This window comes from Poromitra crassiceps (genome assembly GCF_964638095.1).
Source record: "Poromitra crassiceps genome assembly, chromosome: 23".
In the NCBI taxonomy this organism is placed as follows: Eukaryota; Metazoa; Chordata; class Actinopteri; order Beryciformes; family Melamphaidae; genus Poromitra; species Poromitra crassiceps.
Window position 1 is genome coordinate 10393803 of NC_139639.1, and position 25000 is coordinate 10418802.

The window sequence follows — 25000 nt, forward strand, 5'->3', positions numbered from 1 at the left end:
GCGGCAGCAGGCCAACACACACACATCCAAACACACACACACACACACACACACACACACATCCACACACACACACACACACACACACACACGCACACACACACACACACACACACAGGGTGACACATCCTAACAGAAGCACACTCAAACATAAACACACACAAGAGGGAGAGTAAGCAAAAGAAAGAGGGACACACACACACACACACACACACACACACACACACACGTCATACACAAACAGGCGTACACACATGCAGCGCGAGACACACACACACACACACACACACACACACACACACACACACTCAGACATAAACATACACACATGCAGAGAGAAATGAGGGATAAGCGAACAAGAGAGAGAGAGGGAGGGAGAGAGAGAGAGAGAGAGAGGCAGAAAGCGAGGGACAAACACAGTGGTGGAAAGTAACTAAATACATTTCCTCAAGTAGACTACTGTATTTAAGTACAATTTTGAAGTAGGCTACTGTAGTAACATTTTGAAGTAGGCTACTGTACTTAACCCATTGATACCTGATGCAGCATTTGCATGTATATCCCTCATTTGTGTGTGTATCCCTTTAAGACCGCGAACCGCGTGACCCTAAAAAAATTTCGCTTTGAAAATATGGCCACCAGAAAAAAATTCCGCTTTGCATCATCAATGGGTTAAGTTGGACAAACTAAATGCCTAGTTGAGTTGACATTATATTATGAGTCAAACCAACAAAGATGAAACTGATAAAACAATTAGATCAACTACATATTTCAAGTTCAATCAACAAAAGTTTGAGTACTACCAACAAGGAAATTCAGGTCGTATGAAGTAAATGCCTAGTTGAGTTGACATTACATTATGAGTCAAACCAACTGCTTATTAAGCATTAACTAAACATTAATTAACCCTTAATTAATGTACCCTTATTGTAAAGTGTTACCACATTGTACTTCCTGCATTACATTTATTTCACAGCTATAGATACTAGTTACCTTTCAGATCAATACTTTATATTTAAACCATTTGATTGTCTTTATTAATAATAATAATAATAATAATGAATTGGATTTATACAGCGCCTTTCCAAGGCTCAAAGCGCTTACACAGAATCATTATTCGTTCACACCATTCGTACCGGTGGTTCATCTTTATAAAATAATAAGCCTATACAACAGCATATCATTTAGATCAGTGCTGACCAATTTGGGGACCCCCTGTTTGTTTTGGCCCGCCACGGATTTGGGATTATTTTTTATTTTTTTCCCCCTAAATATTTTCTCCCCGATTTTTTTATCCCATTTTTATCCCCCTTAGTGCTAATTTTACTTTTATTTATCCTGGTTGCTACTCCACCCTCTGCCGATCTGGGGAGAGCCAAAACTGGCTTCCTCCGAGACATGGCCAGCCGCTTCTTTTCACCTGACAGGGGAAGCTTCACTGGTAGGACATAGCACGTGGGAGGTTCACGCTATTCCAACCGGTTCACCTCCGGTTGGAATTGCCGGCAAGACGAGTATTTTTTTACCGAAGTAAATTCAACAGCGGTTTGTCTCATTTGCAGACAGAGAGTGGCTGTTTTGAAAGAGTACAATATACGTCGCCACTACGAAACGAAACATGCCCTCGCTTTTTCAAACAGATAAAAAGTAGATTATTATATTGAAATGTTATTTTAGATTGAGAATGTTAATTTTCTATAAAACACAATACATTTTAATGTAATTCCACCACCTTTATTTTTGGCCCTCGGCCCTCCACCCAGATTGAGTTTTGGCCCTTCATGGGAAAGAATTTGGGCACCCCTGATTTAGATAGACTACCCAAAAGGAGAGCTGAATTGTTAAGATTAGCTTTACATTGACGCATTTCAACATGCTGTTCACATGTATGTCAATAAATCAGTATTAACATGCCAACAATTTATAAAAACTGTAACTGTCTAAATGGGGACAGTTTGTGTTATGATACGTGTTGAGGTCGGAGGTCACAGTCATGACGTCAGTCTAAGACGACTTCTTTAATATAGTCAGGCAGCTTAGTTAATGGATGTGGACGTTCATGACAAAAGCACCACATTTTTTCCACTTCCTGACAATTAGCTTTCAATTTCCGATGGGATCCACTTAAAAAAAATCAATAACTTAACTTCTGATTTGCAAGCAACTTTTTTCCAAGTGTTCAGCTGACCTTGCTCTACAAATCTGGCTCAAGGTCCGCCTGGAAAGTTTTTAAAGCTTTGGAAAAGACATTTTTGACATCTCCTCCTAGCCTGTTTGACCGATCTCCACCAACGTTGCTATTTTGTCTCCTGCACAAACCACCATGATGTGAACACAACACATGAAGCAACTCAGCAGTGGAAAAAGAGCGAGATGCATGAATGAACAAACACACACATGCGCGCACGCACACACACACGCACGCACACACACACGCACACACACACACACACACACACACACACACACACACACACACACACAGACACACACACACACACACACACACAGAAAGTAACAAAGACACACCAGCGAGTCTGAAGGAATGTCAGGAATCCTGCAGTTGAGCCAAGTCACATCCACGCTCCCTCCAAAGACACACTCACACTCACACACACTCATACACACACACGCAGACGTGTGTGTGTGTGTGTGTGTGTGTGTGTGTGTGTGTATGTGTATGTGTCAGACGAGCCAAGTCCCATCCACGCTCCCTCCACAAAATTACCCCTATTAAGGACTCAGACAGCCTGCCCCCCCCCCCCCCCCCCCCCCCCCCCCCACACACACACACACACACACACACACACACACACACACACACTAGCCCTGTATTTATATAACCTACATCCAGCGACTAAAAGTGAACAAATGAAGTGTAAATGTTGGGAGTGAACAGTGACCTTGTGAGTCTGTAACATCACACACACACACACCCGCGACCCCTCGAGGGTTCTGACCCGCGACGCCCCGAGGGTTCTGACCCGCGACCCCCGAGGGTTCTGACCCGTGACCCCCCCGAGGGTTCTGACACAGACTAGACCATCTGTGAAATAAGCTGTTGAAATGTTACAAATAGACTATCAACTACCTCTTAGTATTAGTGATACAGGATATCAATGTCAGTATTTTTACTGTTAGTATTAATATCAAGCATGTAGCATGCCTCTGTGAGTCAGACTGTGTGTGTGTGTGTGTGTGTGTGTGTGTGTGTGTGTGTGTGTGTGTGTGTGTGTGTGTGTGTTTCTCACCCTTCAATTTCAGCTGTAGTTCCTGTATTAGCTGCTCCTGCTGGGGCAACAGGGGGGCGGGTGGGCCTGGGGGGCCCCGTGGCCCTGGAGGGCCTGGGGGGCCTGGGAGACCATGCTGCACACACACACACACACACACACACACACACACACACACACACACACACACACACACACACACACACACACAGGGTGAGAGTGTGACACACTCATGCACACGCTCTCTCACACACACACACACACATGCACACACACACACACACACACACACACACACACACACACACACACACACACAGACACACACACACACACACACACACACTTTACACACACACACACACAGGGTGAGAGTGTGACACACACACACGCGCACACACACACACACACACACACACACACACACACACACACACACACACACACACACGCACACACACACACACACACACACACACACACACACACACACACACACCTCCACCACCTTGTCAAATGTGACTTGATGTTGGTTGGGAGTGAACTGACCTTGGAGCTTCTCTTGGAGGGTTTGGTTCTCCTGTTGTCTCCCTTGTTGGAGTTCCTCCTGAAGACCAGCCAGGAGCTGTGAGGAGACAGCAGCTCTGAGGACAGCACCTCCTGGAGGACAGATGAGAACATGACATTCACCCACAATCATCACAACAATAAGCCCAGGGGTGTAGTGCTCCCCCCTCCCCCCCTTTATAGGAATATAGTGCTTTGCCATCACAGAAATAAACTAGAACTATGATGTTTGAGCCAAATGTGAAGAAATGCAAGGTGTTACTGACGTTACCAAGCTTGAACATTCAGTTTGTGGGGTCACACAGTGACCTTGACCGTTGACCACCAAAATGTCATCAATTCATCCTTGAGTCCAAGTGGACGTTTGAGGCAAATTAGATGAAATTACATCAAGGCATTCCTGAGACACCGCGTTAACAAACTTGGGATGGAATTTGTGAGGTCACAGTGACCTTGACCTTTGACCTTTGACCACCAAAATCATCCTTGCATCCAAGTCGACGTTTGAGCCAAATTGGAAGAAATTCCATCAAGGCATTCCTGAGATATCGCGTTAACGAACTTGGGAATGGCGTTCGTGAGGTGACAGTGACCTTGAACTTTGACCTTTGACCACCAAAATCGAATCAGTTCATCCTTGAGTCTGATAGTGATCCCACTCCACCATAATCTATCTATCTATCTATCTATCTATCTATCTATCTATCTATCTATCTATCTATCTATCTATCTATCTATCTATCTTATTATCTATAAAAGGGAGCTAGGACTGTTTCTCTGTCTGTCTGTCCCACTGATTACATCATCAGTGATAATTCACTCACACATGAGGCTCAGTGATGATGTCAGTGATGACATCACTGATGAGATGCCTAGTTAATTTATAAAAACAATAACCTAATAATGTATTTAAATGGTAAATATCATAGGCTAACTGTGTCTGTTCAGATCGTCTTTTCAAAACAGAGTCTTAACATCATAGAGACACTGCATGAAATAGGCCACGCCCATCACGGGGGAAATCGCTCCTTTCACTCTCAATCACCAGCGTCATTTTCCTTGAATTAAACATAGCTAAAAGCTGTTGTGTGGTGGGGCTGCGCACACAACAAATGTAAAAAATCGCCAGTTAAAGTTTTTCTGTACTCTCGAGCAAAACAAGGAAGCCATTGAGAATTGGTGAGGAGAAAAATATGGATCTAGTTGGAGTGTTCATCTTCCGTATATATATGATCTTTTTGTGCAACACGCAACCATGCATGCGACATAGGAGAACGCCAGGATTGGAGGGGGGGTTTCTGTTTCCCCCCGTTTTGGGCGTGGATTCTGAATGATGATGTGCTCCGCAGTGTCTCTATAGCCTAAAACGAGGTACAGCGGTCCATGGTTTTGTAGAAAGGTGATGATCTAAACAGCTGTTCCAATCATAAATTATGATGTGATTCTATAAGCAAAACAAAACAAAAACAGCCAAACAGTCACACTGTGAATAGAAAGACCTATGTACAGTACCTTTATGTTGCAAGTCAGTCAGCTGTAGTTCAGACTGTCACTAACATGGTGTAAATATAATATAGGTCTTTTTGGAATTGTGAAGAACTGGTTACTTCCCACTGACTTCAGTTGTTTTGGAGAAGGCTGCTATGGAGCTGGTGACCTCCCTGTGTGTTATATGGACAAACTACACCTGTGTTTCACCTGGCATGAGGGGGAGGAGTTAACTACACCTGTGTTTCAACTGGCATGGGGGGGAGGAGTTAACTTCACCTGTGTTTCACCTGGCATGAGGGGGAGGAGTTAACTTCACCTGTGTTTCAACTGGCATGGGGGGGAGGAGTTAACTTCACCTGTGTTTCACCTGGCATGAGGGGGAGGAGTTAACTTCACCTGTGTTTCACCTGGCATGAGGGGGAGGAGTTAACTTCACCTGTGTTTCAACTGGCATGAGGGGGAGGAGTTAACTTCACCTGTGTTTCACCTGGCATGAGGGGGAGGAGTTAACTTCACCTGTGTTTCACCTGGCATGAGGGGGAGGAGTTAACTTCACCTGTGTTTCACCTGGCATGAGGGGGAGGAGTTAACTTCACCTGTGTTTCAACTGGCATGAGGGGGAGGAGTTAACTTCACCTGTGTTCCTCCTGGCATGAGGGGGAGGAGTTAACTTCACCTGTGTTTCAACTGGCATGAGGGGGAGGAGTTAACTTCACCTGTGTTCCTCCTGGCATGAGGGGGAGGAGTTAACTACACCTGTGTTCCTCCTGGCATGAGGGGGAGGAGTTAACTACACCTGTGTTCCTCCTGGCATGAGGGGGAGGAGATCATTTTGGGGTGATTTTGGGCTAACATTTCACAAGACAGCAGCAATATGAGCTGTCACTGTATTCTTGGTAATTGCTTTTATTTTGTATGATTGTCTGCTTGTGTTTTGCCTGAGTATTCCTGTTGGTCTTTTAGGCATATTGATTCTGTGAGCTGCTACTGTATGTTTCTCATGTGCTTTGAATGCTTGTTGCTGTGTTGAAACTGTATTGCTGCTCCCTCCAAAAAGACACCTTGTCATCTCAATGGGACTCACCTGGTTAAATAAGTCACTTGGGACTCACCTGGTTTGAGTGGGATGTAGCCTCTACAGTAGTTTACTGTCATTGTCCCTATACCAATTTCCTGTTGTCCTGCTCCTGCATCTGTGCTACTAGTTGATCTTTGCACCAAACCCACCAAGAAGATCAGAAGTGCTTTAATCAGACTAAGACTTTGCACATCAAACCATTATAATCATTGTGTTTTTAACTTACTGGGATCTCGGTGCTCGCAGCATCGCTCTCCTCCAAGATCTCTGCACTCTCTTCGCTCTCTGCCTCTGCCACCACCATCGTCATCATCATCATCATCAGTCCCAGAAGGAGAGGGAGCAGCAGCCGCCCTCTTACCCCACCCGGAGAGGTCCTTCCCTGGGCTAACCTGGCCAGCATGCTGGGGGAGTGGTGGAGCTGCAGTCCTGGTGGTTGCTCCTTCACAAAGGTGTTGAGTTCTTCGTCTCCGTCGGCCTAGGAGGTGCCCATGATGGAACTGAGCTTCCTTTAAGTCTTCTCTGTTAGAATGAATGAATGAATGAAATTGGATTATTGTGTCGTGCATACAGACAGTACAATTGTATGGGTGTACAAGACACCATCAAGTACAGCCTAAAGCATTTTTCACCTTCAGATGTTCAAACCATCATTGAGTAGAGCAGAACTTGTAATTCCCTGACAGAAGCTTACTATGTGTTACTGAAAAATCACAATAAATATTGAAGATATAATCTATCTTGCCTTCTTCTCCAGGCTTTTGAGATAAATTTAGCACAGTTAAACACATCACAATTACACAGCCATTCTAGTTTTTCCTTATCTGAACACCAAAATATTTTAGGGTTTTGTGGAAAGATTTCATGGAACAGTAACTCTCTCTTACTTCTTCATTTGTATAGTAGCCTGCAAAAGAAAATGTGACTCACGTCCCACTGGATGAAATTGAAGGCTTTATGATCTGGATTCTTCTGCTGGTAGACGAGGAGCAGTCTAGATGTTCAGCTGTCACTGGCCTGTAACTCGTGTGATGTAGGTTGATCTTATGGTGGTTGCTTTTTCTTGGTTTTAACGGATCTTCCTCCTCTCTGATGTTTCTCTTGGTTAGGCTTAGGTTTAGGAGGTTTCGTTCCTTAGGGTTACGGTTTGGGTGTTCGTCCTTTCACGCCTTGTCTCTGCACCTCAGCTGTCTTCTGTCTTTTTCTTCTAATGTCTTTCACTGTCATCCAGTGTCTTTTTCCCTCTCAAAGGTCTGGTTGCTCACTCGCGTTCACGTCCTTTTCTTCTCGTCTTTCAGCGTCTCTGTGTGTTTTTTCATCTCCTCCAGCCCTGGTCAGAGTGAACTTTCCAGCCTGTCAGCAGCATGTCAGAGCCTGGCTGTGGCCGTGGAGCCTTCGCTGTCTGCAGAAAGCGTGCGAGAAGAAGCTGCCAGCTTCTGCTAAGCTTCTACCACCTCGCCTGACATAAATACTATGTGTGTGTGTGTGTGTGTGTGTGTGTGTGTGTGTGTGTGTGTGTGTGTGTGTGTGTGTGTGTGTGGTGTGTGTGAGTGTGTGTGGTATTGGCACTGTGGGTGGTACAGTATGGGTGCACCCGTACCCTCCTCTTCTCCTTCACAGCCCTGCTCTCACCCTCACTTTTTCCACATCTTCTCGTCCATCTTGTCTTCTGGGTTCCTTCTCTGCCTTTGATGCTAGATGAGTGATGGTGTTCCTCCTCTGGTTGTTTTCAGCTCAGATCCTCTCTGCCTGTCTGGAGGTCTGCTCTGTCTGCACACATACCTCCTCTCCTATATATTCCCCTCCCCTATCCCCAGACTCCTCCTCTGGTTCCTCAGCTCCTCCCTAACCCAGTCTTCTCCTCTCTCTCTCTCTCTCTCTCTCTCTATCTGTCTGTGGATCTCCAGCTGTCACTCCATCTCTCCGCAGTCTTCTCCTGAATGTCTCTCCAGCGTCCCTCTGTCTCTGTCTCTTTCTATCTCTCCCTCCATCTGTCTTTCTGTGCTTTGGGACTTTGTTTTTCTGCTTCTTTCCACCTCCTCCCCCTCCATTTATTTTCCTCTCCAACTTACTTTTCCTCCTCTGACCTGATCTCCCCTGGGTCCTAATGCCAATGCTGTAGCTCGAGTGCTGGGAAAGTGAATGTAGGATATGGGCTGCACTTCAACCTGTTGTGTTTATAGGAGCTGTTGTTTGTTAATCTGCACTGACATGAAAGCCAGTGGAACTTGAAAGAGAGCATGAGAAAGACATTGAATTTGATTTCAGAAATGATGTTAGAAACTTTACCGATAGACCCCTTTCACAGCAGCCGTTTTGACTGAGGTATCAAAGCAGGGCAAACACAGGTGTAAGCAATGCCATTAATGATGGTTCCATTCCATTTAGGGGTTCAAGTGCCAGGGTCCCCATTAATATTATTGGTTACACCTGTGTTTATCCTGCTTTTACAATCAAAATGGCTGCTGTGAAAAGGCCTATTACACTGTCTTACACAGCACACTGTTGTATTAATAGAGCGTAGAACAGAATAGACAGTATAGTAGTAATATTAGCAGTACACTATCACCAGGAGTAGTACCAGTAGTAGTTCTGACATGGATGATGTTTTTTTTAAATTGTGAAAACGTAGAGAGGGGACAGGTGGAGAGACTCATCCACCAGCTTTTGTCACACACACACACACACACACACACACACACACACACACACACACACACACACACACACACACAACACAGAGGGCAGATAAGCAGGGAGTGGTGGGATGCTCGTGTGTGTGATGAAACGCGTCTCACAGTTGGGTCAGATTGGAGGAGGAGGCTAAAGAGCGAGACAAGACATATCGATGGTGGAAATTGCATCATTTGTACGAAACGTATGAAATTGCATCCAAATTCATCTACATTCAAATATCCAGCAGTGGGAGGTTTCAGCCACTAGAGGGTGCAAGAGGCTGTTAGTGTCTCATTAAAAATAAGAATAAAATTCAATAATATGAACTAAATTAAATGAAATAAATACTGCCATAGACTGTACAAATATATGGATGTAGCCACTGCACGATCACTGGCCAGGCGACCTGTCAATCATGTCCCAAAGCATTTCTGCTTTATGGTGTATTTTACACTAAATGGGACCATAATTTACTAAATAAACATCTTGTTGAAATTGAAGACTTGAAACAGTGTTTGAGGCCATAAACCCATTTAGAAGCAGGGTCATTTTCCCATTGATGTCCACACATTCTGCCTGCTGAGTCACCCTCTGCTGGCCATTAGAAAGAATGACAGTTTAAGGTAGTTCCACATTGGCTTTAATTTTCTACCGCCGGAGGTTGCCATTTCTTTACTGCACAACAAAACAACACACACACACACACCACACAAACACACAGACACAAACACACACACACACACACAAACACACCACACACACACACACACACCCCCACACACACGCACACACACACACACACACACACACACGGGGCAGATAGGGCAGGGTGTGGTCATGTGATGTAATGCGGCTCACAGTTGAGTGAGATTCTCTGGTAGAACTGCCCTTTTTTCTCTGAAGCCCTGCTTGCTGCTGATAGCATTATCAGACCTGTTCTCCGTTTAGGCTCCACATCTCTCTCTCCTCAAAGAGTTCTGCTTTGTTTCACATCCACAAAACCACAGCTGACCTCAAAGTCATCACTCATACACTTAGAACATGCAAGCAGTATAGAAGCAAGCAGTATACAAGTATAGTAGTAGTAGTAGTTGTGGTGGTGGTAATAGTAGTGGTAGCAATAGTGGGCCTATAGCTGTAGTAGGCTCGTTGTACAAGGATAAGTAATAGTATAGTAAGTATTATTATCTATGTACAGTGTAAGGAAAAGTAAAAAAGTCACTAATTTAAAATGTAGCCTATAAGGAGAGAGAACAGAGTTCAGAGTAACTAGATTCTTTTCAAGGACTGTGTGGCTTGGTGTGATATCTTTCCTGAATATCTCCACCTAAATGTGTGAAAAACAAAAGGCTGATCATTGATTTCAGAACTAATATAACTAATTACTTTTTCAAATATAGTAGCTCAATTACTGAAATAGTAACTAGGATAGTTAGTTACTTTAGGAGATGAAAATAGTGGACAACTTGACAGGATTATTCCTGGCTTGTGTGCCAGGGTGTGCCTGAGACACACAGGAGACAGGTGTGCCTGTGACACACAAGAGACAGGTGTGCCTGAGACACACAGGAGACAGGTGTGCCTGAGACACACAGGAGACACACAGGAGACACACAGGAGACAGGTGTGCCTGAGACACACAGGAGACACACAGGAGACACACAGGAGACAGGTGTGCCTGTGACACACAGGAGACAGGTGTGCCTGTGACACACAGGAGACAGGTGTGCCTGAGACACACAGGAGACAGGTGTGCCTGTGACACACAGGAGACAGGTGTGCCTGAGACACACAGGAGACAGGTGTGCCTGAGACACACAGGAGACACACAGGAGACAGGTGTGCCTGAGACACACAGGAGACATTTATTTAATTCATTTATTTAATCTTAGCCTTGAATCAAATGTTATTCCTAGTGCATGGAAGTCAGCTTTTGTTCTTCCTCTCTTAAAAGGTGGTGACCCCTCTATTATGAATAACTACAGGCCTATTTCCAAGCTTTCCGTACTCGCCAAAGTTCTGGAGACACTGGTATGTGATCAGATCAAGCTTTTTTTAAAAGATAATAATATTTTAGTTCAGTACCAGTCAGGCTTCAGAAAGCAACATGGCACCACAACAGCAGCAATGAAAGTCATAAATGATGTTATTAGTGCCTTGGATGAGAAGCAACACTGTGTCTCCCTCTTTATTGACTTGTCAAAGGCCTTTGACACAGTTGATCATGACATCATGTTAAAAAGATTAGCCAATATTGGCTTATCTGAGAAGGCAGTAGGCTGGTTTGGTAATTACCTGTCAGATAGAACACAATGTATGCAATTTGATGGTTTGACATCTGATACTTTAACTGTCCACAAGGGGGTGCCACAGGGTTCAGTCCTTGGGCCACTTCTTTTCACAATTTATATAAATAACATTGGTAAAGGTGTAGAACATGCTAGCTTTCATCTATATGCAGATGACACAATAATTTATTCTTGTGCAGATACATTAAAGAAGGCTTTTGAGGACCTTCAATATGCTTTTAATGCTTTACAGCTGCAGCTGTGTCAGCTGAAGCTTTTTTTGAATACTGACAAGACCAAGCTGATGGTATTTACCAGGTCAAAAAAAGAGCCCCAATCTTTACCTCAGGTTAAAACACTGCAGGATAAACCTATAGAAAGAGTATCAACTTACAAATACTTGGGTTTTTTAATAGACGATGGTCTTACTTTTAGGTATCATATAGAGTCCTTGTTGAAAAGGCTGAGACTCAAGTTAGGTTTTTATTTTAGAAACAAGTCATGTTTTTCTTTTGAGGTAAAAAAAAAGCTTGTCTCTGCTACTTTTTTACCTGTACTAGATTATGGAGACATTTTGTACATGCATGCTCCTGTAGGTTCTTTGCGTCTGCTGGACACTGTTTATCACGGGGCTTTAAGGTTTATCACAAACTGTAAAAATCTAACTCACCACTGTGTTCTCTACGAGAAAGTGGGCTGGCCATCTCTGACTCTACGTAGGCTGAGTCACTGGTATCTATTTATTTACAAGGCGATATTAAAACAACTCCCAAATTATTTGTGTACATACATTGTCCAGCAGAGCAACAACAATTACTCTTTACGCTCACAAAACTTTTTTTTATTGAATGTAAAAAGGGCTCGTACAGAGTATGGTAAAAAGGCGTTTCACTTCTCAGCACCGACGGCATGGAATGAGCTCCAGAAGGACCTGAAATTGCAGGAGCTGGTCTCATTAAATGTTTTTAAAACGATGGTTAAAGGTAGGGAGGACGGTGAAAGTTGCAACTGTTTTTTTTCTTCATAGTTTAACTTGCTTTTATGAATCACTGAATGTGTGTGTGTACCATGTAGTGTTGTAATGTTATAAGATGTTTGTTGTGGCGTCTGCAACTTGTGTAATTGTATGCTGCTTTTCTTGGCCAGGTCCCTCTTGAAAAAGAGATTCTTAATCTCAATGAGGCTAACCTGGATAAATAAAGGTTAAATAAATAAAAAATAAAATAAAGGTGTGCCTGAGACACACAGGAGACAGGTGTGCCTGTGACACACAGGAGACACACAGGAGACAGATGCAGAGCTGAGTGAGGGCATCTCATAAAAGCCAGAGTGAAGACAGTCAAACAGCACACAGGAGACAGATGCAGAGCTCAGTTCTATGCAGAGGTGAGAGGAAAAACATGTCACCCATTGCTAATTGTATAATTATTGTTTTGGAGTGGAAACCGAACCTCATATCGATAAATAATGATGTAAAAAGGCAATAATAAACAATTTTCACAGGACCAAAGGATGAAATGATGGTTGACATAGCTTTTTTTGTTTCAATGAAAATGTTACAAGTCATCAGAATTGCAGTAGGCTACACCTAAGTAAGTACAGTACCACCCCAATGCATTCAGTAGGAAAATGTATCCAAAAAATATGAGGAACAGTAGCAATGCAGTATAAATAATAATACAATGTTCAATAATAATAATATTAGAGACATCCCAGAACATGGGGGGGAGTTACATTACCAAGAGGTTTGCATATTTTCCCCTCACCTCTGTATCAATTGTTTAATTCCTAAAATATCAATTGAATGTTTACATGTGATTATCATTAATGTTTACATGTGATTATCATTCCTCTTTACAGAAAGTAAATGCACCTGTACTGTGTGGTACACATGGAGGAAGGAGTGACTAGCCAGGATACAAAGGGTTAACATGCTGAACAAGCTTTGATCATAACAGTCAAGCCAGGCTGAGGGAAGCTTCAGGATCTATAACAGCTGATCCTATTGATCACTAATCAACTGATCAGAAAACTTGAAGGAAAACTGCCCTGATCAGATCTCACCTAACCTCTGTCTTCCTGCCTGTAGTAACGCGTTACTACAGGCAGGAAGACAGAAGAAGAACCGCCCTGTCTTCTGGTGGTCCGCAGTGTTTTCATTCCCCCATAGAAATGCAGCAGTAGGCAGCTTAACCTCGCCAGTCGCTACGAGTTATAGACAAAATAAGAAGCATGGACCAAACGAAATATTCAAAGAAGTACTTGAAGAAACTTGCCGGATCCATAACATTACGTCTGAACGGAACGCAAGAATTGAGCGAAAACATTTCCTGGAGTAGCTACAGCACTTTGGTTCCGGGTCTTCCGCCCATAGCCGGAAGACTCAGAACGAGGTTTTTCCATCCAGGCTAGATCTCATCTAGTTCTAGTCGCTTCCCACAATTAAATGCTCCCGACAACTATATACTCACAGAGGGGAAAGCTGGTCAAAATTATGTCGTGATTGGTCGAATACTACTGAACTTCCTTCCGGTCTACCTTGGAATTTGAATGGGCAGATGTATATACTCTCTAAGGAGCATTCAAAGAATGTAGAAGAGAATCATCTCATCAGTCTGTGATGTTCACAACACATTCTTATTTTGTGGTGAAATGTTGTAAGTTGTTTTGGTGAAACCGCACTGTCCCTCAACCTGCCTCGTCAGCGTCTACTGTACACTGCTGTCCCTCAACCTGCCTCGTCAGCGTCTACTGTACACTGCTGTCCCTCAACCTGCCTCGTCAGCGTCTACTGTACACTGCTGTCCCTCAACCTGCCTCGTCAGCGTCTACTGTACGCACTGTCCCTCAACCTGCCTCGTCAGCGTCTACTGTACACTGCTGTCCCTCAACCTGCCTCGTCAGCGTCTACTGTACGCACTGTAACTCAACCTGCCTCGTCAGCGTCTACTGTACACTGTAGTTAGTCATGATGGAAGTTTCCTACATTTCCCAGAATGCTTCAAACAAACTCCCAGAGAAGGGTTGAGAAGTTGTTGTGGTTGTTGTGGCCATGGTGGAGTAGGCCTAGTGTCAGAAAGCGTTCCAGGCAGCGCTTTGTCCATGCAGTGATTTAGGCATCGTAGGAGTTTTCCTTCAAGATTTTCAAAAGCTTTTAATGCCAGTTTTTGTGGATGGAGTGAAACTCTCACTCCTAACACACACATCCCTGCAAACAGTTGTATTACTTAGTCACACTATTGCCACAGTTATGGAAGTATATGGAATGGCTGCGAGTCTTGAGTTCCTTCCCATCGACTTTCACTGACACTTTTTCACATCATCAGACGTCATCATGACGTCTGTGAAAACCTCTTCCATCAACAGATGACATGTGAACGTCCTGAAGCTTCTCTCTATGCTGCTGTGTGGCAGCTTCCATGATGTCATTATTATGACACATTTATGAGATATGAGATTGATAGTTTTTAACAGCAGGTAAACAAGTCTTTGGTTGACAAAATCAAAACATGTCATGTAAATGTAACCTTCTTGGAAATTAACTCAAACATTGATCCAGAGGAATACAAAGAATATTTCTTGATAGTATAGTTAAAATGCAATCTGTGATGATATACAGTATAAATATGTGTTGCTGTCTTTGTGTGGATCTTCTGTGCAGTAAGCAGAGAGAGAACGTGGCCAGAGAAGGTTGAATTGTTAGCGGACGATACAAAGAGCTGCAGAGTGGCTCTGTTGTTTTGAACCTGAGAAGCATTTTGCTCAAACTGATTTATGACAATAAGCAACTGAAACAATTGACTGTACATTTTAAACAGGGAACCTTGGTTGATTCAATGAGATTCTAGTCTGGATCCTCTAGTGTTAGACACTAAATGATGAACCTCAGGTAACAACTCAGTCTTAAATGGCGTTATGGAGTAGAACTGTTCAACTGGAGTTCAGTGCAGTTTGTGTCTGGTAGACCTCCACATAAGAGACCATAAAACCATAAGCATTTATTTCACCCAGGAGTGGTTGGGGTTCGGTGCTTTGCTCAACGGCTCCTCAGTGGTAGTATACAGTACAGTACGTGTGTTATGCATTCACTTTCCAAGGCCAGAGATTCACAAGACTTGAACCAGCCATCTTCCTGTCCCAAGCTCTATCTAGACCAGCTTCCTGTCCCAAGCTCTATCTAGACCAGCTTCCTGTCCCAAGCTCTATCTAGACCAGCTTCCTGTCCCGAGCTCTATCTAGACCAGCTTCCTGTCCCGAGCTCTATCTAGACCAGCTTCCTGTCCCGAGCTCTATCTAGACCAGCTTCCTGTCCCAAGCTCTATCTAGACCAGCTTCCTGTCCCAAACTCTATCTAGACCAGCTTCCTGTCCCAAGCTCTATCTAGACCAGCTTCCTGTCCCAAGCTCTATCTAGACCAGCTTCCTGTCCCAAGCTCTATCTAGACCAGCTTCCTGTCCCAAGCTCTATCTAGACCAGCTTCCTGTCCCGAGCTCTATCTAGACCAGCTTCCTGTCCCGAGCTCTATCTAGACCAGCTTCCTGTCCCGAGCTCTATCTAGACCAGCTTCCTGTCCCGAGCTCTATCTAGACCAGCTTCCTGTCCCGAGCTCTATCTAGACCAGCTTCCTGTCCCGAGCTCTATCTAGACCAGCTTCCTGTCCCAAGCTCTATCTAGACCAGCTTCCTGTCCCGAGCTCTATCTAGACCAGCTTCCTGTCCAGAGCTCTATCTAGACCAGGCATGTCCAAAGTCTGGCCCTGGGGCCAATTATGGCCCGTGGACAGATTTTAAGTGGCCCTCGGCTTGTCTCTCAAAATAGACTATATGTGGCCCTCTACACAGTATTGGTTAATCAAGCAAGTTCAATTTGCATTTTTCGATGACAACACTATCAAACAGTTTGTACAATCACCAAGTAGGAACATCACATGCAGAACTAATGTTTTCAGATGCTAAACAAAATACTTAAGAGTACAATTGTATGTGATTTTTTTTTTTTTTTTTTATAACCCATATTTTCACATGATCTAATCTGGCCCCCATTAAAAAAAGTTTGGAGACCCCTGATCTAGACTATCTGACAGCAACCCAAATCATTTTGTATTGTATTGCATTGTATTTTAATGTATTGCATTGCATTGCATTGTATTTGATTGTGTTGTGTTGTATTCTGTCAGTGCAGATGGTATTTTATGGCCTACAGCTCTGAAGGATAAGCAGCTTGAAAAGGATGGAAGGCTATTTTATGGCTATAAAGGTTTAAAGGGAGACGTGGTCTAAAAGCTGCTTCCACCCTGAGAAGACTTAAGACCTAACCCTTCATGCAGGGGTCAATGGCTGCTGTCATTTATTCGGATCAGAATAGTTACTTTTCAAGAAACTGAATATGGGCACAAAATATTGGCAGAAACACAAATGACTGTATATCTCCTGAAACAGACTGACCGGTTTCTGCCAATCAGGTGCCCTGGGCAAAACTATAAATGGTGTCTATCCACAAATTCTCACATTTTATCAACTATTTCATATAGGGTTGACAACACAATGTTATCAAGTCCCTCCAGGAAATAGCAATTTTGTAATCGCAATAATTAATGCAAATTCATTATTTGCAATTTTTCAAAATGCCTGCTTTTTTCTCTGCAAAAATTACAAAACGGGTTCCTCAACTTGCAATTTTTGCCAGTTCCAGTTTTTGAGAAGAGTTGCCATTTATTAGGCAGCAGCCTAGTTAGAGAGGGGGAAAAAAGTTCCGAAAAACAAACATACAACTTTGTATACTTGTTTATAACTTTGCTGGATCTGCCAATGCTGCCACCAAGTGGACACAAAAAGGAACACCATGGAAATGTAAGTCCTGTAATGTCGCCCTCTATGTCATCTTGACAGAAACTGTTTTGAGGAGTGGGCGTGGCACAGCTTAAAACAAACAAACACCAATAGCCACTCCTGCTTTTTGTTGTAAAGATCTGTATATAGTTTGATTTTATTTCAATTTTAATAATAATTCTAAGAGGTGTTACATTGCTTTTCTAAGTAGCTACTCAATGTGCGTCACATATCAGGGGTACTCAACTCATCGACCACCGATGTGTAGCAGCACCCACCTGGGTGATGCACGGCAGCCATGTTTGCTCCAGAAAACTCACCACACATCAGCTGTCATGGTGGAGAGTTGAGGACTGAATGAGCCAATTAAGTAAGGAGGGATGATTAGGTGGCCATGATGGAAGGAAGGCCTGTGTGGGCACCGGGGTCACACCCCTCAGGGCACCGGGGTCACACCCCTCAGGGCACCGGGGTCACACCCCTCAGGGCACCGGGGTCACACCCCTCAGGGCACCGGGGTTACACCCCTCAGGGCACCGGGGTCACACCCCTACTCTTGCGACCACAGAAGTGCTTTTGTATACTTTGCCAGGTATATAAACATATATACTGTATATGTCTGTCTTTCTGTGAACAGATTTTGTGAACGTGATAGATAGTGTCTAAACCGTGCAAGATGCAGTCATGAAACCTTACAGGTGTGTATACAGTAGTTGACATCAAAATGAAGGCCGAATTAGAAAATGGCCATGATCCAAACATGATCCCCCCTCCCCCTCCCCACACGTTACGCCCACATTCGTTTAAATTGCGGGCATCGCGGCTGTCATGATTCCATAGCTGATTGATTGATTGTCTTGTATTGGTGAGCAGGTGAACAGGTGAACATGTGAAGAGTGAGTTCAGCAACATCGACAACAAGGTCAAAAAGAAGCAGTGATTTTTCATGTGACGGCTCTTTAAGGTGACTGATGGTCTGGGTCCAGGCTGGGAGGACAGGGGGCGGGGCTGGGAGGACAGGGAGGCGGGGCCAGGGGCGGGGCAGCTCGTCTCCTCCTCAACACGTCCTGCGGCGGCCAGGCGGACCACAGATGACACAGATTTTGATCCGGTCGTAGATCAGAAGTGACCCGAGGAAAGAGCCGCTCACTGACAGAACACATTACAGCATTAAACAGCCAGACATTAGCAATCAAGTGGGATTGATCGATCGCTGCCTGCAGGGAACGAAGAATGTCTGATGTGTGTGTGTGTGTTTATTCTTGTACTTATACTTTTATGTGACCCAAATGTCCTCACAAGGATAGAGCGATGATGAAAGTCCTTCACAGTGAGGGCAGTTTGCTGCTCCTCTTCTTTTAGGAGGTTTAGAGCTGGGACCTCCATCTAGACTTCATGTTAGAATAAGAGTTAGGTTAGGTCTAGACTTCATGTTAGAATAAGAGTTAGGTTAGGTCTAGACTTGATGTTAGAATAAGAGTTAGGTTAGGTCTAGACTTCATGTTAGAATAAGAGTTAGATTAGGTCTAGACTTCATGTTAGAATAAGAGTTAGGTTAGGTCTAGACTTCATGTTAGAATAAGAGCCATGTTAGAATAAGAGTTAGGTTAGGTCTAGACTTCATGTGAGAGTTCAGTGTAGGTTAGGGGAAGAGAAGGGGAAGAGAAGGGGAAGAAGGGTATGGGTAAGGAAGGGTACGGAACGCCATTTGTCCCATATTTGAATCATTAAAGGGAATATGTATATATTTTTCTTTAAATCTGGCCTGTGTGTGTGTGGGCCTGCCTGCCTGTGTGCTATGAGCGAAGGGCACTAGGACCCAGGGGCACCTTGCTCAGTTGTTGACAAACGAAACTCACATCATGTGTAGTGTACTCACATCATATGTAGTGTACTCTCATCATGTGTAGTGTACTCACATCATGTGTAGTGTACTCTCATCATGTGTAGTGTACTCACATCATGTGTAGTGTACTCTCATCATGTGTAGTGTACTCTCATCATGTGTAGTGTACTCTCATCATGTGTAGTGTACTCTCATCATGTGTAGTGTACTCTCATCATGTGTAGTGTACTCTCATCATGTGTAGTGTACTCTCATCATGTGTAGTGTACTCTCATCATGTGTAGTGTACTCTCATCATGTGTAGTGTACTCACATCATGTGTAGTGTACTTACATCATGTGTAGTGTACTCACATCATGTGTAGTGTACTCACATCATGTGTAGTGTACTCACATCATGTGTAGTGTACTCTCATCATGTGTAGTGTACTCTCATCATGTGTAGTGTACTCTCATCATGTGTAGTGTACTCTCATCATGTGTAGTGTACTCTCATCATGTGTAGTGTACTCTCATCATGTGTAGTGTACTCACATCATGTGTAGTGTACTCTCATCATGTGTAGTGTACTCTCATCATGTGTAGTGTACTCTCATGTGTAGTGTACTCTCATCATGTGTAGTGTACTCTCATCATGTGTAGTGTACTCTCATCATGTGTAGTGTACTCTCATCATGTGTAGTGTACTCTCATCATGTGTAGTGTACTCTCATCATGTGTAGTGTACTCTCATGTGTAGTGTACTCTCATCATGTGTAGTGTACTCTCATCATGTGTAGTGTACTCTCATCATGTGTAGTGTACTCTCATCATGTGTAGTGTACTCTCATCATGTGTAGTGTACTCTCATCATGTGTAGTGTACTCTCATCATGTGTAGTGTACTCACATCATGTGTAGTGTACTCTCATCATGTGTAGTGTACTCTCATCATGTGTAGTGTACTCTCATCATGTGTAGTGTACTCTCATCATGTGTAGTGTACTCACATCATGTGTAGTGTACTCTCATCATGTGTAGTGTACTCTCATCATGTGTAGTGTACTCTCATCATGTGTAGTGTACTCTCATCATGTGTAGTGTACTCTCATCATGTGTAGTGTACTCTCATCATGTGTAGTGTACTCTCATCATGTGTAGTGTACTCACATCATGTGTAGTGTACTCTCATCATGTGTAGTGTACTCTCATCATGTGTAGTGTACTCTCATGTGTAGTGTACTCTCATCATGTGTAGTGTACTCTCATCATGTGTAGTGTACTCTCATCATGTGTAGTGTACTCTCATCATGTGTAGTGTACTCTCATCATGTGTAGTGTACTCTCATCATGTGTAGTGTACTCTCATGTGTAGTGTACTCTCATCATGTGTAGTGTACTCTCATCATGTGTAGTGTACTCTCATCATGTGTAGTGTACTCTCATCATGTGTAGTGTACTCTCATCATGTGTAGTGTACTCTCATCATGTGTAGTGTACTCTCATCATGTGTAGTGTACTCACATCATGTGTAGTGTACTCTCATCATGTGTAGTGTACTCTCATCATGTGTAGTGTACTCTCATCATGTGTAGTGTACTCTCATCATGTGTAGTGTACTCTCATCATGTGTAGTGTACTCACATCATGTGTAGTGTACTCACATCATGTGTAGTGTACTCTCATCATGTGTAGTGTACTCACATCATGTGTAGTGTACTCACATCATGTGTAGTGTACTCACATCATGTGTAGTGTACTCACATCATGTGTAGTGTAGAACTGATGTAGAACATGACCTTCAGGTGGATGGTGAAATATAGCCGGTAGATCCTGGACCTTCAGGTGGATGGTGAAATATGGCCTGTAGATCCTGGACCTTCAGGTGGATGGTGAAATATAGCCGGTAGATCCTGGACCTTCAGGTGCATGGTGAAATATGGCCTGTAGATCCTGGACCTTCAGGTGCATGGTGAAATATAGCCGGTAGATCCTGGACCTTCAGGTGGATGGTGAAATATAGCCGGTAGATCCTGGACCTTCAGGTGCATGGTGAAATATGGCCTGTAGATCCTGGACCTTCAGGTGCATGGTGAAATATAGCCGGTAGATCCTGGACCTTCAGGTGCATGGTGAAATATAGCCGGTAGATCCTGGACCTTCAGGTGCATGGTGAAATATAGCCGGTAGATGCTGGACCTTCATGTGGATGGTGAAATATGGCCGGTAGATCCTGGACCTTCATGTGCATGGTGAAATATAGCCGGTAGATGCTGGACCTTCATGTGGATAGTGAAATATGGCCGGTAGATCCTGGACCTTCATGTGGATGGTGAAATATAGCCGGTAGATCCTGGACCTTCAGGTGGATGGTGAAATATAGCCGGTAGATCCTGGACCTTCATGTGCATGGTGAAATATAGCCGGTAGATCCTGGACCTTCAGGTGGATAGTGAAATATAGCCGGTAGATCCTGGACCTTCATGTGCATGGTGAAATATGGCCGGTAGATCCTGGACCTTCAGGTGCATGGTGAAATATAGCCGGTAGATCCTGGACCTTCAGGTGGATGGTGAAATATAGCCGGTAGATGCTGGACCTTCAGGTGGATGGTGAAATATAGCCAGTAGATCCTGGACCTTCAGGTGGATGGTGAAATATAGCCGGTAGATCCTGGACCTTCAGGTGCATGGTGAAATATAGCCGGTAGATCCTGGACCTTCATGTGGATGGTGAAATATAGCCGGTAGATGCTGGACCTTCATGTGGATGGTGAAATATAGCCGGTAGATCCTGGACCTTCAGATGGATGGTGAAATATAGCCGGTAGATCCTGGACCTTCAGGTGGATGGTGAAATATAGCCTGTAGATCCTGGACCTTCATGTGCATGGTGAAATATAGCCAGTAGATCCTGGACCTTCATGTGCATGGTGAAATATAGCCGGTAGATCCTGGACCTTCAGGTGCATGGTGAAATATAGCCAGTAGATCCTGGACCTTCATGTGCATGGTGAAATATAGCCAGTAGATCCTGGACCTTCAGGTGCATGGTGAAATATAGCCAGTAGATCCTGGACCTTCATGTGCATGGTGAAATATAGCCAGTAGATCCTGGACCTTCAGGTGCATGGTGAAATATAGCCAGTAGATCCTGGACCTTCATGTGGATGGTGAAATATGGCCGGTAGATCCTGGACCTTCAGGTGCATGGTGAAATATAGCCTGTAGATCCTGGACCTTCATGTGCATGGTGAAATATAGCCTGTAGATCCTGGACCTTCAGATGGATGGTGAAATATAGCCGGTAGATCCTGGACCTTCAGGTGCATGGTGAAATATAGCCAGTAGATCCTGGACCTTCATGTGGATGGTGAAATATGGCCGGTAGATCCTGGACCTTCAGGTGCATGGTGAAATATAGCCAGTAGATCCTGGACCTTCATGTGGATGTTGAAATATAGCCAGTAGATCCTGGACCTTCATGTGGATGGTGAAATATAGCCAGTAGATCCTGGACCTTCATGTGGATGGTGAAATATGGCCGGTAGATCCTGGACCTTCAGGTGCATGGTGAAATATAGCCTGTAGATCCTGGACCTTCATGTGCATGGTGAAATATAGCCTGTAGATCCTGGACCTTCAGATGGATGGTGAAATATAGCCGGTAGATCCTGGACCTTCATGTGCATGGTGAAATATAGCCTGTAGATCCTGGACTTTCAGATGGATGGTGAAATATAGCCGGTAGATGCTGGACCTTCATGTGGATGGTGAAATATAGCCAGTAGATCCTGGACCTTCATGTGCATGGTGAAATATGGCCTGTAGATCCTGGACCTTCAGGTGCATGGTGAAATATGGCCGGTAGATCCTGGACCTTCAGGTGCATGGTGAAATATAGCCTGTAGATCCTGGACCTTCAGGTGCATGGTGAAATATGGCCGGTAGATCCTGGACCTTCAGATGGATGGTGAAATATGGCCGGTAGATCCTGGACCTTCATGTGCATGGTGAAATATGGCCGGTAGATCCTGGACCTTCAGATGGATGGTGAAATATGGCCGGTAGATCCTGGACCTTCAGGTGGATGGTGAAATATGGCCGGTAGATCCTGGACCTTCAGATGGATGGTGAAATATGGCCGGTAGATCCTGGACCTTCAGGTGGATGGTGAAATATAGCCGGTAGATCCTGGACCTTCAGGTGCATGGTGAAATATAGCCGGTAGATCCTGGACCTTCAGGTGCATGGTGAAATATAGCCGGTAGATCCTGGACCTTCGTGGGGATTCAAGTCCCCACCCAATTCAGTCTTATTTCAGGCTTTCAGGCTATGAGACATGCACTTGCGGCATTCCAAAAAAGTTGAGTTATTTCCATCTCAGTGTGACGTGGTCGCAGTCACTGCGCATTGTGACCGCATTGCCCTCATGTTTGCATGCGTCTGCTGTGCACCCCCATTAAAGTGAATGGATTTGAGTGCACAAAAAAATGGCATAACCGGGAGAGAAATTAAATTCTAACAATTACAAAGGAAATACAAGGTGCAAACACATGTTATCCTAGCCCTAAAGAACATATTTAAAGTGCAACATGCCTTTGACTGCCTGCAATGCCCCAAAACCTACTGTGTATGGCCACACAGTAAGTGCATGGCACAGTAAGTGCATGGCACAGCACAGTATATGAGTCAGTGGGTCCTCTTCTTCTGACAGATCAAGAGTGGAAAACACCATGTTGGGGTCTTGGTACACCAAGACTTTACATTAGGAGGCCTTTGGACAATAGAGTTCCAAAGTCACACCCTCTTCAGGGTTAGACTTACGGACCAAGGGATTCCATCCACCATTCATTTTTCCATAAACATTTTGTAAAATGCTTACAGGCGATCCTATAATATAATAAGAATGGGAAGTGCCTGTGAGTGAGCAGAATTGTGTTTGGCCATAGCTGTGCCATTTGATATGTGATCTGGGTGAATCTTGCAGGAAGTGTAAAGAGCACCCCCTGCAGGTGACCTAACGGAGCACATTGGTGGGGGGAATCCACTATTTTTTGTTTTGGCCCGAGTGAAATGTTCTATGGTCTCTCCTGATTCTAAATAGCTGAATCGCTTGGTTTTACCAAGTAAATTTTTTTTTATACACATTTTGAGAAAATATGGAATATAAAATGGCGGATGTAACCCCTTGATTCATATGCCTAACCCGGAAGAGGGTGTGACTTTGGCTCTCTATGATGCAGAGCTTTACTGCTAAAGCGCTATACAGTACATGTAGATAAACATGGAACACTGTGTGGAACACGCACTGTGACAGAGGCATGGTCACAATGTGTAGCTTATTATGGTTATGATGGGGGGCTTCGGTAAATACATAAATGACTAAGCCCTTCCACCGGGGGGCAGTAAATGCACTCTTGGACCCCTGGGCCTGTGCCCGGTTGGCCCGTTCAGTAATCCATCCATGCTTCCTACTATATCAGTAGGGAGAACAACAAAACACATAGCATCAACGTTGCATTTATAGCGATGGTAAAAGCAAGATCTATGAGAGTATCATCTTTGATTTGTGCTCATAATGGTGTTATAGTTTTCAAACCAATAGATTTAGCGGTGGACTATATGTACTGTGTACGTTACGCACTCTGTATGGTTTTGTTTATGTTGCTACGCCGATTTTCTCACCCATTTCTCACTACATTGTTTATTTTTTAAATGTGTATTTAATACATAGATCTGATCCTACTTTGAGTTTCACATTGTCATTAAATTGTATAAAGGTTAAATATCAGACAAGCGGTATCAGTAGTGATTTTCATATTCTGCACTTATGGCTTATAGGTTTTGCCAGTTATGAGATTTTATGCCTTGATTTTTTTCTCAGTCCTTTGTCTATTTGCTTGTCTATCTACAGTACCAGTACTTGGTTTTGTTCATGTACATCACTTTGTAACTCTGTATTGAGAGTGGCTAATGTTATATGACTTCTGATTGGCTATATTGCATAGTGATATTGT

At 43.8% G+C, this 25000-nt stretch overlaps 1 protein-coding gene across 1 annotated transcript in view; it reads right to left on the minus strand.

Moving 5' to 3' along the window:
* LOC310796710 (adipolin) overlaps positions 1–6769 on the minus strand; it is a gene marked incomplete at its 5' end in the record, with an annotated part of 14253 nt that extends 7484 nt beyond the window's left edge. The window contains 3 exons of the mRNA XM_083658951.1: positions 3252–3366; positions 3780–3890; positions 6593–6769. Coding sequence (XP_083515077.1) covers positions 3252–3366; positions 3780–3890; positions 6593–6769 — 403 coding nt within the window. The remainder of the gene's footprint in view (positions 1–3251; positions 3367–3779; positions 3891–6592) is intronic.
* Positions 6770–25000: the final 18231 nt, after the last annotated feature.